Consider the following 15620-nt stretch of genomic DNA (forward strand, 5'->3'; position numbering starts at 1 on the left):
GTTTGCTTAAGAAATAATACATCAAACTTCATAATTAAAACTTGTTATAACATGCGAGACAAAAGACTTCATCAAACTTCACAAAAAAACTGGTGTGCGAAAGTTTGATACATAATTAAAATTATAAATGTTTGAGGGCGAAATATTTTTGAAATGCAAGAAACTAGATACTTATGAAAACAAATTCGAGTTAAAAACAAAACTTCATCTAGATTCTAGAAACGTGATGCTTCTAAGATTAAATGCAGCTCCAAACACAAAGATTTCAAAATACATAATAAAAAAACAATTGAAATAGCAATAGTAATTATGCAAATAAACATTTTGCATGTAAAAACAATTGAATCAACAATTTACATGTAATAATCTGTTGGAAAACTTCTAAAATGCATGATATCTTTCTTCTGCCCCAAATATATTTATATACCACACAATCTCTCTAAATTTTTGTAATTTTATAAAAACTACATGATCTATTTTGGAATGATATTCAGAATTTTGTTTGGATTTATTTCCCTTTTTATTATAAATTCTTTAATGTAAATATCTATTGCTATTAAATACTCTAATTTTGAGGTAATAATTTAAACTTGGTCAAAATAAATTAACTCTCACTCTTAAAAGTGTTGGCTGTAGACCACACACAGATATTTATTTACTTTTTTCAAATGTGAATGATTTATTTCTCTTTTTATCTATGTTTTTATTGTAATATTTTTTCTATCTTATGTGGTTGTGGAAAAAAAAATTTAGCTCTCGTTCCTATTTGGTCGCTAAAATTAATAATCGTTTAGAGAATAAGTTTATATATAATATGCTTGTTTAAAGATGGATACAAAATTCACTTTAATGATTCCTATTAAAAAATTATTTAAGATATTTTTTTTCTAAACCCGTTTCTCTACATCATCAAATTCACAGTAGTGTCTATTTTTATTTGGTCAAAAACTTAATTTTCTAACAAACTATCTTGCCTACAGATATGCATCAATCAAATTGAACATAAATGTAAAAGATTATTTGTTAGAAAAGTTCGTCTACGAATGACAAACGATAAAAAATATTTAACCACACTTATCATAAGTGAAATAGACTATATCGAAGTCGTACATTTTTATATAACCAAGAAAAAAATCCAATAACAGCTAACACAAACTATATTTCCATGTTGAATACTAATTTCATCTTAACTGAGTTATGTGTAGATTTTTCTATTTTTAATAGATTTGATATAAACAATAACATCTTTAACTGAATCCAAAATTGAGCATAACTGACAAGTAAAATAATTAATTAATTCAAAACCTAATATATATACCTGATTAAAATTCAAATATAAACCAAAACCAAAGCCTTTAAATAGATCATTTAAAATATTATTCATAAACCTTACAGGAAATTAAAAAACAAATACCAAATATTCTAACATCTAACATAACCAAAAATTTGGCTAACCTTATATTTATTAACCATTTTCATCCATAAAAAACAAATTTGATTTTCAAATTGAATTTTTTGATTCAAGTCAGATTCATATATAGACAAACGAATCATTAATATCCTATTTACAAAGACAAATTATATGTGCTTCACAAAAATATTTCTCGCTAGCATCATATTAAAAAAATGAACATCATATTAACAAAAATATTTCTCGCTAGGATCACATTATTTCATATTAAAAAAATGCTTCTTTACTAGATGATTATATTTTTTTTTTAGAAAGTTGGATTATATGTTTTTTCATACATGACTTCTATATTCAAGATTGATGATCTATGATTTAATATAACTTAATTCCACTTTCAGTTTTAAAGTATAAAACCTATAAAACAACACTATAAGTGGGATTTCGGTATGGATGTCAATCGACGCTATTGGTGGGTCTCACTCAACACTACAAATGGTCGGGTTCTCTGGTTTATTCTCTGGTTTTGTGCATTTTAGTGTGGTTTAGAGAAAGCCTGAACATTTTCTATAAAAATAGAATGCTCTCTTCGTGTTAGGGGTTCCTCTCCCAGTTGTTCCTGCCCTAGAAGGAGAAGAGAGAGTTGTGTGGGTTTGTTTTGGAAAAGAAGAGAAAGGAGATGGTTTGGGGGTGGACAGAAAAGGGAAATAGGCCGAGCCGGGTCTTGACCTGAGGGAGAAGGAGAGATCGGGTTGTGGGTTTGAAGAGAGCTTCTCCTTTGTCGTTTTGGATGCTTGAGGAAGAGACTTTGTTCTTAAGGCATAAGAGGAGGATAAAGGATATCCATCTTCTTCATGTGTGAAGGGAAGGATGTGAGTTTTTGGTGGTAGATTGTGAGAGACAAGGAGGCTCTCTCATGGCTATTATCTAGGTAAGTTGTGTTGTTTTGATGTATAATCAATTAAGGAGTTGATGGTTGTGGAGGATTAGGGTTTTGTGGTGCAAAGGAATCTTGACATGAGGCTAAGCTCGTGGTTTCATGGTTGGTATCGTTCAACACGATGGAATTTTTTTTTTCCATTAATTTCGCCAAAAAAGATGCTGAAACCAGTTTTGAATTACTTCCTCATTCGAGGACAAAATAATCTGTCTTTATTCAAGATCCGAGTAGAATATTCTAGAGTCATAAAAAGATCCGTGTGTTTTAAAAAGCTAAAATTGGCAGACTGCTCTTTTTAGTATTTTTTTTGTTTGTTATAAATCGAGTGTCATTACATTACATTGTAATGTAATAATCTAAAACTTTATGTCTACATAGTAAAAAATGCTTTCTTTTTAATAATATAGATAGATACCATGACATTCAAATTTCTTCTAACAATGGAGTATGCTTTTCGTAAAAACGGCCAAAAACAACCCCAACTATTTGCCAACGTTTTTTCATACCCAAACTTGAATGCCCTCACTTACCAACCTGAACTATAATATATTTCAAATTTACAATCTGAACCTTATGAATTGTTGCCAATTTCAACATGTGCTTGAATGTCGTTAAGTAGATGTTTAACGGTAGTGACTCAGATGACATGTGGTGTACATATGGCATTGTAGCTTAGTAAAACTGTAACGCTCGGACCGCCACCTCTCAGTGGGTCCTATATCCACTCCCAGTATATGGTCCCACCTTCTTTAATGGGCCTCACGTCCTCTCACTAGACTCGTGAACCCATCCATATCCGACGGTTGGTTTGTTACGTCTGGGAGGATTTAAAGACTTCTTTACTGTCCCTACAAATCACTACATGATTTTTCCCTGTATTTTGTCCTCATTCGCACAGTTCTGACAGTCACTTCCTGGAAGGTCACCAATCCAGAGACAACTCAAGCTCAAGCACGATTAACTCTAGAGTTCTCTCAGGACTCGAGACCAAAAACATAAGTGCACTTTAGTGACATAGGTGGACAAATCAATTCTTTTAAAACCTCCCTACAAACCGGGGTGTCACAAAAATAACGTCGTTTCATTATTTTTGCGTGTGTTCTAGCAAAGAATAAAACATCGTCGTTTTACAATTGGAGAACAAAATTAAAATTAGGGTTTTGTGTTCTTACTCTTGTCACAGATGAAAGTGAGTTTTGTGAAACAGAGAGTTAGTGTTTTGTCGAGATATGTGGTTTGTAATCGAAGGAGCCAAGATATTGTTTCACTAAAACGTGTTTGAAGGTCTAATATGGGGTCCTTGAGAAGATAACATCAGGTAACGATTTGTTTTTCAGTTTTGCATTTTTGGCACCATATGTCGATAAAATAAGCGAGTTGTCCCTTGTTTTGATGTTAGTTTTTTAATGTCGTTTTCAGTATGAATATTGTTGAAGTAACACTCTTTGTTTATCACGGTGGGAGTTGGTCGGCTACTGAAGATGGGAATGGTTATGTTGGTGGTGAGATATCAACGATTGAGTGTAAGGCTGAAGAATTTTACACAATGGTGGGGAAATAAATTGGCTGTCATTTTATGGGAAGATATTGAGGTATAGTTACCCTTTTGAAGAAACTAAGGAGCGAAAGGAATTGAGTGGAAGTAATTTCAATATATAAGATGTGTGATGGAGCTCGATGGGTAAGGTTGTTAACATGTTTTTGACCAAAGCAACAAAGGAACACGAAGAATATGAGGAGATTAGTAGTGAGCCATGTGAGGAAGAACTGAGAGTTGAAAGAAATGTGGCTGCTTTTGCTGATGAAGATGAGGATGAAGAGTTTGACTATCAAGGCATCCGCATTAGTCATCCTCTCAGGGGTGTCTTAATGTTAAATTTAATACTAATTAAATCCAAAAACTCCAACTAACTTTTGATTATTTTTTTTCCCTTCCATTGGTGACCTTGAAAATGGGTGTCTTATGAAAAAAAATATTTATATAAAAAATGTGTTAATAAAAGAGAATTGCAAAAGAAAGTAGTGATATAATTTTTCATCACATAAACAAAGTCTTATAGAGTGATATCATTAATCCAAATGAAGTGTCATAGATTCCATGCTCTTAGACATTAGATCTTGTCCTGCACCTTATGCAATCACAATCACCATGTGACCACTCTCCTTGAGCCGTTTCTCTATGTACTCAAACAATCCACCTTCTCCATCTAGGTAAAATGGTGATTCCGAAATCAAAGAGCAGTCCACATCTTTGCTTGCTAGAGTAGCGTAAATCACTATGAACCACGTTAAAGCAGTTCATGCACTTATGAAATAATGCAATAAGAGAGCTTGAAATAATAACATCACAAATTTGTGAAATGATATAATAAGAGAGCTTGATAAGGCAAACAAAAGATGAAGCAGAAGAGTAGATTACTCACCGCTGTAGCGACCCATAAGCTTGACAACGCCAATATCATTCTCTATACTCTCAGCTTCCACATGTGCTGCGTCAATAGCTTGTTGAGCCTCTTCTACAGCTGTGTCAAACCCCAAAGATTTGTCTATCACCTGAACAGAACAAAGGTGAATTTTCTCAGTATCTTCACATAGAAAGTACAGCTTTTCTTTAGAGATGAAACATAGAGAGGGCTACATAGGTACCATCACAAGATTAAAAAATATTGAGACTTGACACATTTGTTCAACTTCAGCAATGCTCATGAGAATTCAATAATGAAAACTTTCAGCAAGTTCAACTAAGACTGAAAACTTTGTTCTATATATCTTCACGTGTAGGATTCAGCAAGTTCAACTAAGACTGGAAACTTTGTTCTATATATCTTCACGTGTAGGATTCAGTAATTTGATTGTTAACAGTAGTGATTAAGGAGAAGGAAGCAATAACAAGTCTATTGACACTAAGCAAAATTGAAGACAAAGAAAAGTAAAAAGAGAAACAATGGCTGCAAATGTAAACCAAAAAGGCCAAAAAGCAACATGTAATAGTATATTAAAAGCATAAACTTACATCATCCAACAGCAGATCGTCGCAGTAATAACCAAGGTAAGATGCAGCCTGTTATCAGAGAAATAAAGATGAGATATTTTTACTCCATTACATGGTTACAGAAGGGGAGAGCCAAAGCAAAACAGTCAAAAAAACAAAGTAAGACAGACTATAAATTACAAAACTTGAACACAACCATAAACCTTCAGAGCACAAGAAACAAAACCGGTATAGTACTATTTCTAATATATATCAACCAAGCTCCCTTGAAGATATCACCACGTCAAGCAACCCATGTATTTCAAATGTGTAAAGTCTCAATATTTGAAAGGTCAAAATGGAATTTACCTCAAAATACAACTGATGCTCCTCGCAAAACAAATATCAATACAGAGCAAACTTCACAAAGCAGTCAATCAATCGATTAATACCTCAAAATATAACTGATGCTCCTCCCCACTATCCCTCTTACCACCGTTCTCTTCGCCGTCTTCTCTTCATAAATCAGTTGATTAATACCCAGAATTGAACAGATCAATTTTATCTGGAAACTGATGGGTTGTGAATCAAATTGTGAAAAATCGATTCTTCTCCCGATTTCTTCTCTCGCTTTGAAAAGAAAGATAACCAAATGCAGAAAAAATCAAAAATCAAAAAAAAACAAAAAACAAAAAACAAAACAAACAAACGACTGCAATCATATTTTGACACGTAGAGGGTTTCTGAGGGTCTTATATTTTCTCCTAAGAGACACAGTTCTCTAAAAATCAAAGGTTAAAACTTTATTTTTATTATGTTTTAATATTTAAAAAATAAAAAAGATCCCATAGGTTATACCGATGGGAATGTTCACATAATCTCCTCCTAATTCTGATAATGGGTCTGTTCGTTTCGTTGACGCTGGCGGCAGCGGCAGCGGCAAACGCAACTTTTTTAATCGCCGCATCTAATCGACATTCAAAATCAGAAGCTGCGTTTGTCGCAGCGTCATGTCGCAGGTACTTGCGGCAACCAAACGAACAACGATAGCTGCGGTTGACGCAGCCGCAGGTACTTGCGGCGACGAAACGAACAGACTCAATGAAGATGACGAGGTGAGTTATGTGAGATGCTAGCGAGAAAGTGGTCAACTCAAGATGCATCAAGTGTTTGAAAGCTTGGTAGATTATGCATTAAAAGGTGGATGTAATATTATGTTAATCCGATGGATAAAAGACAAGTGTTATGTAGTGCGTGGAGAAGAAGATAGTGAAATCTATTGTAAATGGAGGATCTATTGCGCCTAACAAGAGCCATGTGAAAAGTATCATGTGAAATCATTTGAAGATGAATACTTTTATACTCCGGATAGATATTACAAGATCTTGAGATCAAGAGTACTTACAAATATTTTTCTTCAACCGAGAAAAGTGGAAAAGGCTGTTTTGAAAAACTATAATCTCATTATCGCACTTAGAAAAAGAAAAAAGAAGACAATGAATTCTGATTGTCACACTTCGTGAATGCAAATTAAAATTGGTTTTAAATTGGTATGATATCAAATCAAAAAATTAAGATAATTCATTTGTTAGATAAGAAAATTATTCAACTGATTATATTTTAGTCCACTCTAAATTAATACACCAATTTTAGGTAGATTGGTTTTATTAAACTTGCAAGTGGATGCACAAATTATTGGGTTCGTTCAATGCATAATTAATTAGTTTTATGATATCAACCAACAATGTTAGATGGGCAAGTTATTCGACTAACTGAGTAATGATTATTTTCTTATCCACTCTTTATTGCTTTTTTTGTCAGTATTTATAATCAACTCTAAGTTGATAATTTTAGGTTAATGACCTTAAAATCAATAAAGATATATTATCTAAACTAACAATTGTTTTTTCTGTTCACAAAAAAAAAAAATATGAATTTTGAAGTCTTGGTATAGACTGTAACGCCCGCGAACCAAAACTCAGCATTTTGGGGTAGGTGTCGATCGACACTCATGTGGTGTCGGTCGACACCACTTATTTCTGGTTCGACCAGATTGATTTAATTATTGATTTGAACCGGTTTCGTTGAGGAAAAACCATTGAACCGAGATATTTAAGTGGGAAAACGACCTAGGTCGTGTTTTATTTTTGTCTTGGTCGTCGTTTGTTGTTTTTGAGAGAGAAAGAGGAGAAAACAGTTTCTAAGAGTTCTTGTGAGAGTTTCTGAGATTTGCAGGCATTTTTGGAGAGATCTTGCTATGAGAGTTAAGATCCAAAGCTAGGAACGTGGTGGGAAGGTTTCTGTGGTGGTAGCTTCGTCCTTTGGGCTTATATCTCTTTGTTGGCTAAGGTGAGTGCATGACCATGGCTTATCGAAGCTAAGATCTCTGTTTCTGTGATATTGTGTGTTGTTTGGTTGTATCTTTTTGGTTGTTTGTGAGTTTTTCGTAGCTCCTGAGGCTTGGATTCGTTCATGAGATTGTGTGGGACGAAGAGGAGAAGTTAGGAGGCGAGATTCGGAGGTTCTGTTCGAAGGAAATCACTGCTCGACAGTGGTGTCGGTCGACACCAATGTGGTGTCGGTCGACACTAACGCGAAGACGGCTCGGGAACTTAGCGAGTGTCGGTCGACACCATGTGGAGGTGTCGGTCGACACTGTTAGGGTTTCGGGGTGTCGAGCAGGTGTCGGTCGACACCCAAGTGGTGTTGGTTGACACTAGATGTCCAGTGTCGGTCGACACCTTTTGGTATCGGTCGACACTATTCTGACAGTAACCGGATCGTGTCGGATCACCTGTTCATGTTCCTGGTTTGTTTTATTGTTGTTGTTTGTGGCATGAGAGATCTTATTGCTTGTGTGTATAGCCCAGTAGATGGGAGGATTGTCTTACTGAGTATTTATCAAATACTCATGCATCTCAATTTGTGTTTGTGGTGCAGGTAAAGGCAAAGTGTAATCGTGGAATCAAGGCAATGAAGAGGAAGATGTTCTAGGGACTCGATTGGATGTTGTCTGGCATTGCTAGGTTGCTATAGTTGGGTCTTTAGAACTTATTAGGTTGCCGGTTCCTTGGTTTCCTGTTGTTTGACATTGAAATGGTTAGGATTGGTTGTTGGTTATTCTATTATGGATTAATATTGGATTATTGGTTCAATTGGTTATATAATTGGTATTGTTATTCCGCTGTTGTTTGTGATTGTGGTTAGGTGGCTAGTGAGTATGGGATCACTAGTCATATATATTTATATTATTATTATTTATTATTAAAAAAAACGGGTCAAGTCGTTTCATAGACTCATACATCAATTATCTTAGAGACAAGTGTGTAATAAATTATCTCTCCCAACAAGATATCAAACTCCGTCTACATAGTTTGAGAGAAACAAATGTTGGCCTATGATAAATATATGATTTTCACAAAAACATATAACTGTATCTTTCAAAAAATGAACTTCATTTCAGCTTTAAACACACAAAATTGTAATTGGGGAAGAACTTGAATTGTATGTATTGAAAATTTCAAATCACCATTAAGAGTTCATTTTCGGGATATCTTGGTAATGTATGTAGCATAACCACAAGTCTAATTCTTGAGTTTATCTTGAAGGATGTACTTCTCTTGTTTACCCCCTCTTGATTAATCAATCATAATTTACTATGTACTCTAATTCAAAAAAAAAAATCTTATCTAACATAACTTTATAAGTAAAATAATAAGATTTTACTTATATAGTTATCCTAAATAAGTGTTGTTGTAGGGATGATTTTCATTTTCTTATTAAGTGTTGTTATCTCTTTTCAATGTGATAATACTATTTAAATTACTAATATAACCTTAACTAAATTAATACAAATGACGAAAAACTGAAAATAACAAATATCCTAAATACAAGGATAATCGCTCATCATCCTGTTAAACTAGATCAATCCAACCCTCAAAATCATCAATAAGAAACCGACATTAAGAAAAAAAATCAAAATTGAAATTAAAATGAAGACAAAAAAATAGATGTTATCTTATAACCATGCTTGGTTATTCCAATGAAGACATTTTTTCTTTCCTTTTGAGTTTTCTGGGTTTTTTTTTTGTCTTCATTGCAATAACCAAGCATGGTTTAAGGTTATTATGATGAAGATGGAAGCTCATCAGAAATTTGGTTAAGCTTGCTGGAAAATCAGAAGAGGCGGAGGAGGAAAAGAAGAAGCTCACCACCTAAATGTCAATTACAAAACAAAAGAGGAAGCTTCGTAGCAGATTTTGATTTTGATTTTGCGAGAGGAAAAGAGAAAGCTTCGTTCCTCCATGTCTAGGGTGAAAGAAATCAATCAGAGAAGTTAATTTTTAGAAAAAGAAAAATATGGAGGAATTGAGTTTGTGAGGGAGGTGAACGGAGAAAAAAAATTGGGGATGAGAAAAGGAGTTCGACGGAGGTGACCAAAAAAAAATAAAAGAAGTTGAAATTAATTTATTGAATAAAAAAGAAACAAATAATAAAATTGTAAATTAGTCTTAATCATGAGGTCAAAATAGTCAAAATATACACTTTCTTAATCTAAGAGAATTTTTCCAGAACGACACTTATTTAGGATCGGAGGGAGTACTAAATAAGAATTTAAAGCCATTAACTCTAACATTATTTATAGTTTTAGTAATAAAATCTAAATCCTAACCATTTTTTATAAACCCAAACCGACATATAAATTTGTTTAATTGTAAAATCTAAATTCCAGCCACTTTTTTTATAAAACAAAATAGACATATTCTTTTTTAATTGTAAAATTTAAACCTTAATACTTTCAAACTGACATATAGTTTTGTTTAATTGTAAGATATAAACTCAAATTAACCCCTCTTTTATAAATTTAAACCAACATATAAATGTGTTTAATTGTAAAATCCAAATCACAATTCTTTTTTATAAACTCGAACTAACCTATAATTTTAATTAATTGTAAAATATAAACATTTTCCATTCTTTTATAAACCAAAACCGACATATGATTTCGTTTAATTATAAAATTTAGACCTTAAGACTTATTTATAAATCTAAACCGATTTGCATAATTCAATTTAATTGAAATCATAATCCTTTTATATGAATTCAAACTAACATATAACTTTGTTTAGTTATAAAATCTAAACTCAAACTTTTATTTATAAACCATAACTAATGTCTTATAGATTTTGTTTATCCAATTTTTTTTATCAATTTAATTTTTATTTTTATTTTAAAAATAGTATTAAATGAAATATTGTTGTATTTTGATTAATTAAGTAAGAGAGCATCAATAAACAAATTCACCCTATAGGAATAAGTCCAGTTTTTTACTGGTCGAAAAAAGAAGATTCATTCATGTTGTGGTAAGTTTTTAGCTTTAAATAACGGTTTAATCATCTGCAAAAGTGTAAAAGTTGGATATAATATTTATCATCTGGAAATTAGTTAAGAAAATATAATATTTTTTAATTGTTTCCTCTTAAAATCTAGAGAAATTGGCATATGAATACAAAACTACTGCAGACTAGAAGATCTGCCACATCGCCACATTGTTGGAATGATCTAGAGTGAAAGATCGGCCGACGACACAAATAAAATCATTTTGAAAGCGACACAATGTAATGGAGGAACGCGATTGACGATAATCTCTTGTAATAGTTGTAAGAATGTGTTTTTGGAGCCAAAGTGACAAAAAAAACTTTATATCATACTTTCGGCAAGTCTTGCCCCATTAGCATGAATACAACGGAGCTGAGCAACCAGGCCCCTTCAACATCTCTCATAATATGTTCTACTTGTGGCTTAGTTTAGTATCTCTCGGACTGCAATACAACAAATAAAGTTGCTTCGGTATAGTTAATTGAATCCTTTTATCTTCGAACATCCAACGTGTGATCTTTTGGGGTTTAGTGGTTCAACCACGTTAACATGCGATACGGTTCGCCCTCGTAGATTAGTGATTACTATTATAAGATAGTTGTGTTCTAAGTACTTTTATATAGTTATATATATAGACAAGTAAATCGGATAAAACACTCATACCCAAAAATAAAACACTAAAAAGAAAACAAAAAGAAAAACGGATAAAATTCGATTATTACTATTCGTATAAAGAAGAGAAATACCCTAAAATAGCACTAAAACAAGTTTTATGGACAATTATATCACATATTACATAAATTTCCAAAAATAGCACTATTTAACACATTAAAATAATTAAAATTAATTTTTAGAATTTTTTTTTTTAGGTTTGGGTTCTCATTTTCATATTTAGGGTATAGTTTTGAGGGGTATGGTTTAGTATTTTAAATTTATGATTTAGTTTTAAAATATTAATTAGTGTTATTTTTAGAATTTTAGAGATATTTTGCTAAATTTGGGAAAAAAACTTTTTTTTTTGCTATTTTTAAAAATCTCCCTATAAAGAATCAGTCCCAAAAAAATCATGCATTGACCTTTTTATTCAAATCTTGCATATTGCAAAATATAATACTAGTAGATTATTCAACAAGAGAGTATAAAGATTGCTAAAATGAGTAGTTTTAATTAGTTGTATATAACTATTAGGTCGAGTGAATAGCATTGGAAACTGTAACTTCATTAATCAAATTAACCTCTTCTTAATACTTTTATAAACCTTATATTATACGGAGTATATCAAATTAAATATCAACACTTCAAAGTCCCTTATAAATAATATAGAATATAGATTATAGATATTTGTACTTACTTATTACTTGGTGCAGGAACGATAGTATTTTATTGCTATAAATATGGATTATTAAAAAAATAAGACATGTATTTGGACATTTCCCTTCAACTCCACCGGTTCTTCGGAAGAATCAACTTACTTCTACCTTCTTCATTGATCTGGGGGAAAAGGAACCGTCTACCCGTTGGGAAGCTAGACATCAAGTAAGTGGCTTGATGAGCATAACTAAGCTCACACGAATCCAAAAGAAAAGTATACATAATGAATCAATTATCAATGATTTTGGAAAATATAAAGAGAACTTGGTCCACCTGTATTCAAATTTATTAATCACTTTAATGATTTATGTATATTCGTAGTCAAATTCAAGTACCTTTCAGTTTACTTTGTTACTTGTACAAAAATATGAACAATACATGAATTTATTAATTACGTATATTTTATATATTAATTTACTCAAATTCACGTACTTTCTTGGGTACGTTTTTTCTAGACTGGAAATAGATCTCAAATTCACTTATTATCAAAAAAGAAAAGCATTACTACAATAAAGACTGATCTCAAATATGTAGCTATAAATATACACACATATGCAACCTATATTTTGCAACGTAACCAAAACAAATAAAGAAGCCAAGTTTGGTTCCTTCCTCTTTTACAGGCGCAAGTACGACCTTTTTTGCTATCTCTACACAAAAGTTTCATCATGATCTATTCCTCTAAAAAGCTGTTCTTGTTCTTCCTCTCCTGCATTATGATGATATTCAACTACAACACTAGTGGCTTCTTAACCGCAACAAATAGCGTTGGTTTGAACTACGGCCTCCTCGGAGATAACCTCCCAACTCCGTCCAATGTTCTCAACCTTTACAAGTCCATAGGGATTACAAAAATCCGAATCTTCGACCCCAACACAGAGGTTCTTAAAGCCTTACGCGGCCACCGCAATATTGAAGTCACTGTTGGCGTTAAGGACCAGGACTTGGCTGCTCTTGCAGCTAGCGAAGAAGCTGTTAAGGGCTGGTTTGTGACCAACATCGAGCCTTACTTAGCCGACGTCAACATTTCTTTCATTACAGTTGGTAATGAAGTCATCCCTGGACCAATCGGTCCGCAAGTGCTTCCGGTAATGCAGTCTCTCACCAACCTGGTCAAGTCAAGGAACCTTCCGATCTCGATAAGCACCGTGGTGGCTATGTCGAATCTCGAGAAATCATACCCACCGTCCACTGGAAAGTTCACGTCCCAGGCGCGGGAACAACTTGTCCCCGTGCTAAAACTGTTGTCTCAAACAAGTACGCCTATCCTCGTCAATATCTATCCTTACTTCCCTTACGCATCCGACCCATCGAACATCCGTCTCGACTATGCTACCTTCAACACTGAGGCCATCGTGGTCCAAGATGGACCATTGGGCTATTCAAACATGTTTGATGCAATCTTCGACGCATTCGTGTGGGCAATGGAGAAGGAAGGCGTGAAAGGTTTACCAATGGTGGTGTCCGAGACCGGATGGCCATCAGCTGGAAATGGGAACCTAACCACACCGGATATCGCGGGTACGTACAATAGTAATTTTGTGAAGCATATAGTAAGCGGAAAAGGGACGCCTAAGAGGCCTAACAAAGGCTTCGACGGGTTTCTATTTGCAACGTTCAACGAAAATCAAAAGCCGGCCGGGACTGAACAGAATTTTGGGTTGTACAATCCTACTGGTATGAAACCCATCTACAAGCTATTTTAAAGTGTGAAAGTTTCTTAGACTTTTCCGATTCACTAATAAGTGAGATTAAGAGCATGATTACTGGGGTTCTGGTAGAGATTCTCTCAATTAAAAATTTAAAAGTAATAATAAAAAAAGAAAAAAACTGAGTAACGTTACTTTCTATAGAAACGAAGAAGCGTTACTCAACACGAGTGGCAACATCTAATTAGTTAATTTTCTATTTTTAGATTTATTATTTAAATATATAATAATATTAAAAAAATCATTAAAATATATTTTTTGGAGTAACAATCAATCCGTTGCTGGGATAATGATGCTCTTAACACATGTTATAAGCAATTGGCTTATGTGAGAGTGGTGATGAGATCTAGTAGAGGAACTTAATTGACATTGAATTTGGTAGTTAAAACTACTTTCTCCGGTTTTAGTTAATGGATTCCTTCATCCATCATAAGAGTATGCCATTTGTTTCGTATCGGCCGTCTTGTTTGTGCATTTCTTAAATGAATATAATTTTTAATATTTTTATATTGTTAAGCAAAATCAGTCTCCCAAATTGTTTCAAAAATCAAGGTTTAAATAAATCTTAACAAACTGCATTATAGCGATCTTGATTACACAATGTTCTTTAGCATTACAAGATTAAGATTAAATCCTTTTTAACTTTGGAAACTCGTGAATGTTTCTGAAGAAAAAAGATTTTAACCTTTATGATAAAATATGACTTTCGATATGAATTTAGGGTTGAGCCCCAAATTTGTTTTCGCAAATCTTGACAAATGATTTTGGAGTTAGTCATCTTTTATAAATCCAAAAATTTTACCTATTACTAAAAAAAATTTGAATAGTACTCCTAAATGTCCATGTTAACTATTACTCCGACTCCAACACATACAATTAACTCAAAACCTAACGATGATATCTCATTTTCATGCTAATGTATTCGAACACAAATGTTCTTTACCGATCCAATGAATCTTACTTTCTTTATTCCACATTGACAATCCGCAATAGCACTTGTTATACAAAAGAGTTTAAAAACTAGTCATGCATATAGATGCCATTACGACGGATATATCAACAAGACTTCCTCCCGTCAACATGTTTTCTCATTACCAAAACCAGTTACCTTCGGTCCCAAACTACCAAATGCAATTTACCATTGCTTGTTATGAACCATTGTGAGTTGTGACAATCATATAGTTTTCTTGAGACTCCTTCATTTTCAATCCATCTCTTCTCCATTTTTTTTTTTTTTTTGCATTTATACGTTTAAAAGCTAAGCAATACACAGCTTTTTATCATAATATAAAGGGCTTTTAGCACTCATACCCACTTTAGGGTAAACTTCTTTCACAAAAACCCACTTTCCCAACTTTCTATACTTTTATGAGTTTGTTGTTTAGGTGTTCATGTTTTTTTTTACAATTTTGTCTTCAGAAAAATTTTGATGGAAGATAATTTTTTTGAATCATTCTTTTTCTTTCTCTCTCTCTCACCTCTTTTTTTTTTGGACTAAGGTTCTCTCCCTCTCATCTTTCTCTTTTTCTCTTCATTTTCTTTAATTGTACTAGTTATTACAGTATCAAAAATTATATATTTATTTTTATACAATAAGTTATGATTTAAATTTTTCTACATTTTAAGATCTATATTAATATATTTTAGATGAACTATTGTACATTATGGTACAATGACAACATCAAATCCATATATCTATGGTCTTGTAGATACCAATCAATTCAGGTGTCCATGACAACATATATATATGGAAACATATTATCGAAGTAATACCCATCAATTCAGAATAGAAGTAATACCCATCAATTCAGGTGTCCATGACAACATGTCCATTTGGAAACA

The 15620-nt window shown here is 32.9% G+C and overlaps 1 protein-coding gene and 1 long non-coding RNA gene across 6 annotated transcripts; one reads left to right on the forward strand and one right to left on the reverse strand.

Annotated features, from left to right (window-relative positions):
• Positions 4310-6799, reverse strand: LOC104777332. Of its 5 annotated transcripts, XR_766258.2 has the most exons (5): positions 6725-6799; positions 5689-5949; positions 5362-5409; positions 4772-4901; positions 4310-4624 (listed from the first exon to the last, which is right to left on the reverse strand). It is a non-coding gene; the product is annotated as an uncharacterized LOC104777332 (long non-coding RNA). The 5 variants fall into 5 exon arrangements; XR_766257.1 differs by lacking the exon at positions 6725-6799 and having other exon boundaries at positions 4310-4653; positions 5689-6047; XR_766260.2 differs by lacking the exon at positions 6725-6799 and having other exon boundaries at positions 5772-6046.
• On the forward strand, positions 12662-15228 carry LOC104779052 (probable glucan endo-1,3-beta-glucosidase BG4). Its single transcript, XM_010503448.2, has one exon. The coding sequence runs from the start codon at positions 12738-12740 to the stop codon at positions 13773-13775; it is 1038 nt and encodes a 345-aa protein (XP_010501750.2). The 5' UTR covers positions 12662-12737; the 3' UTR covers positions 13776-15228.

Source organism: Camelina sativa, chromosome 3 (genome assembly GCF_000633955.1).
Source record: "Camelina sativa cultivar DH55 chromosome 3, Cs, whole genome shotgun sequence".
Classification (NCBI taxonomy): domain Eukaryota; kingdom Viridiplantae; phylum Streptophyta; class Magnoliopsida; order Brassicales; family Brassicaceae; genus Camelina; species Camelina sativa.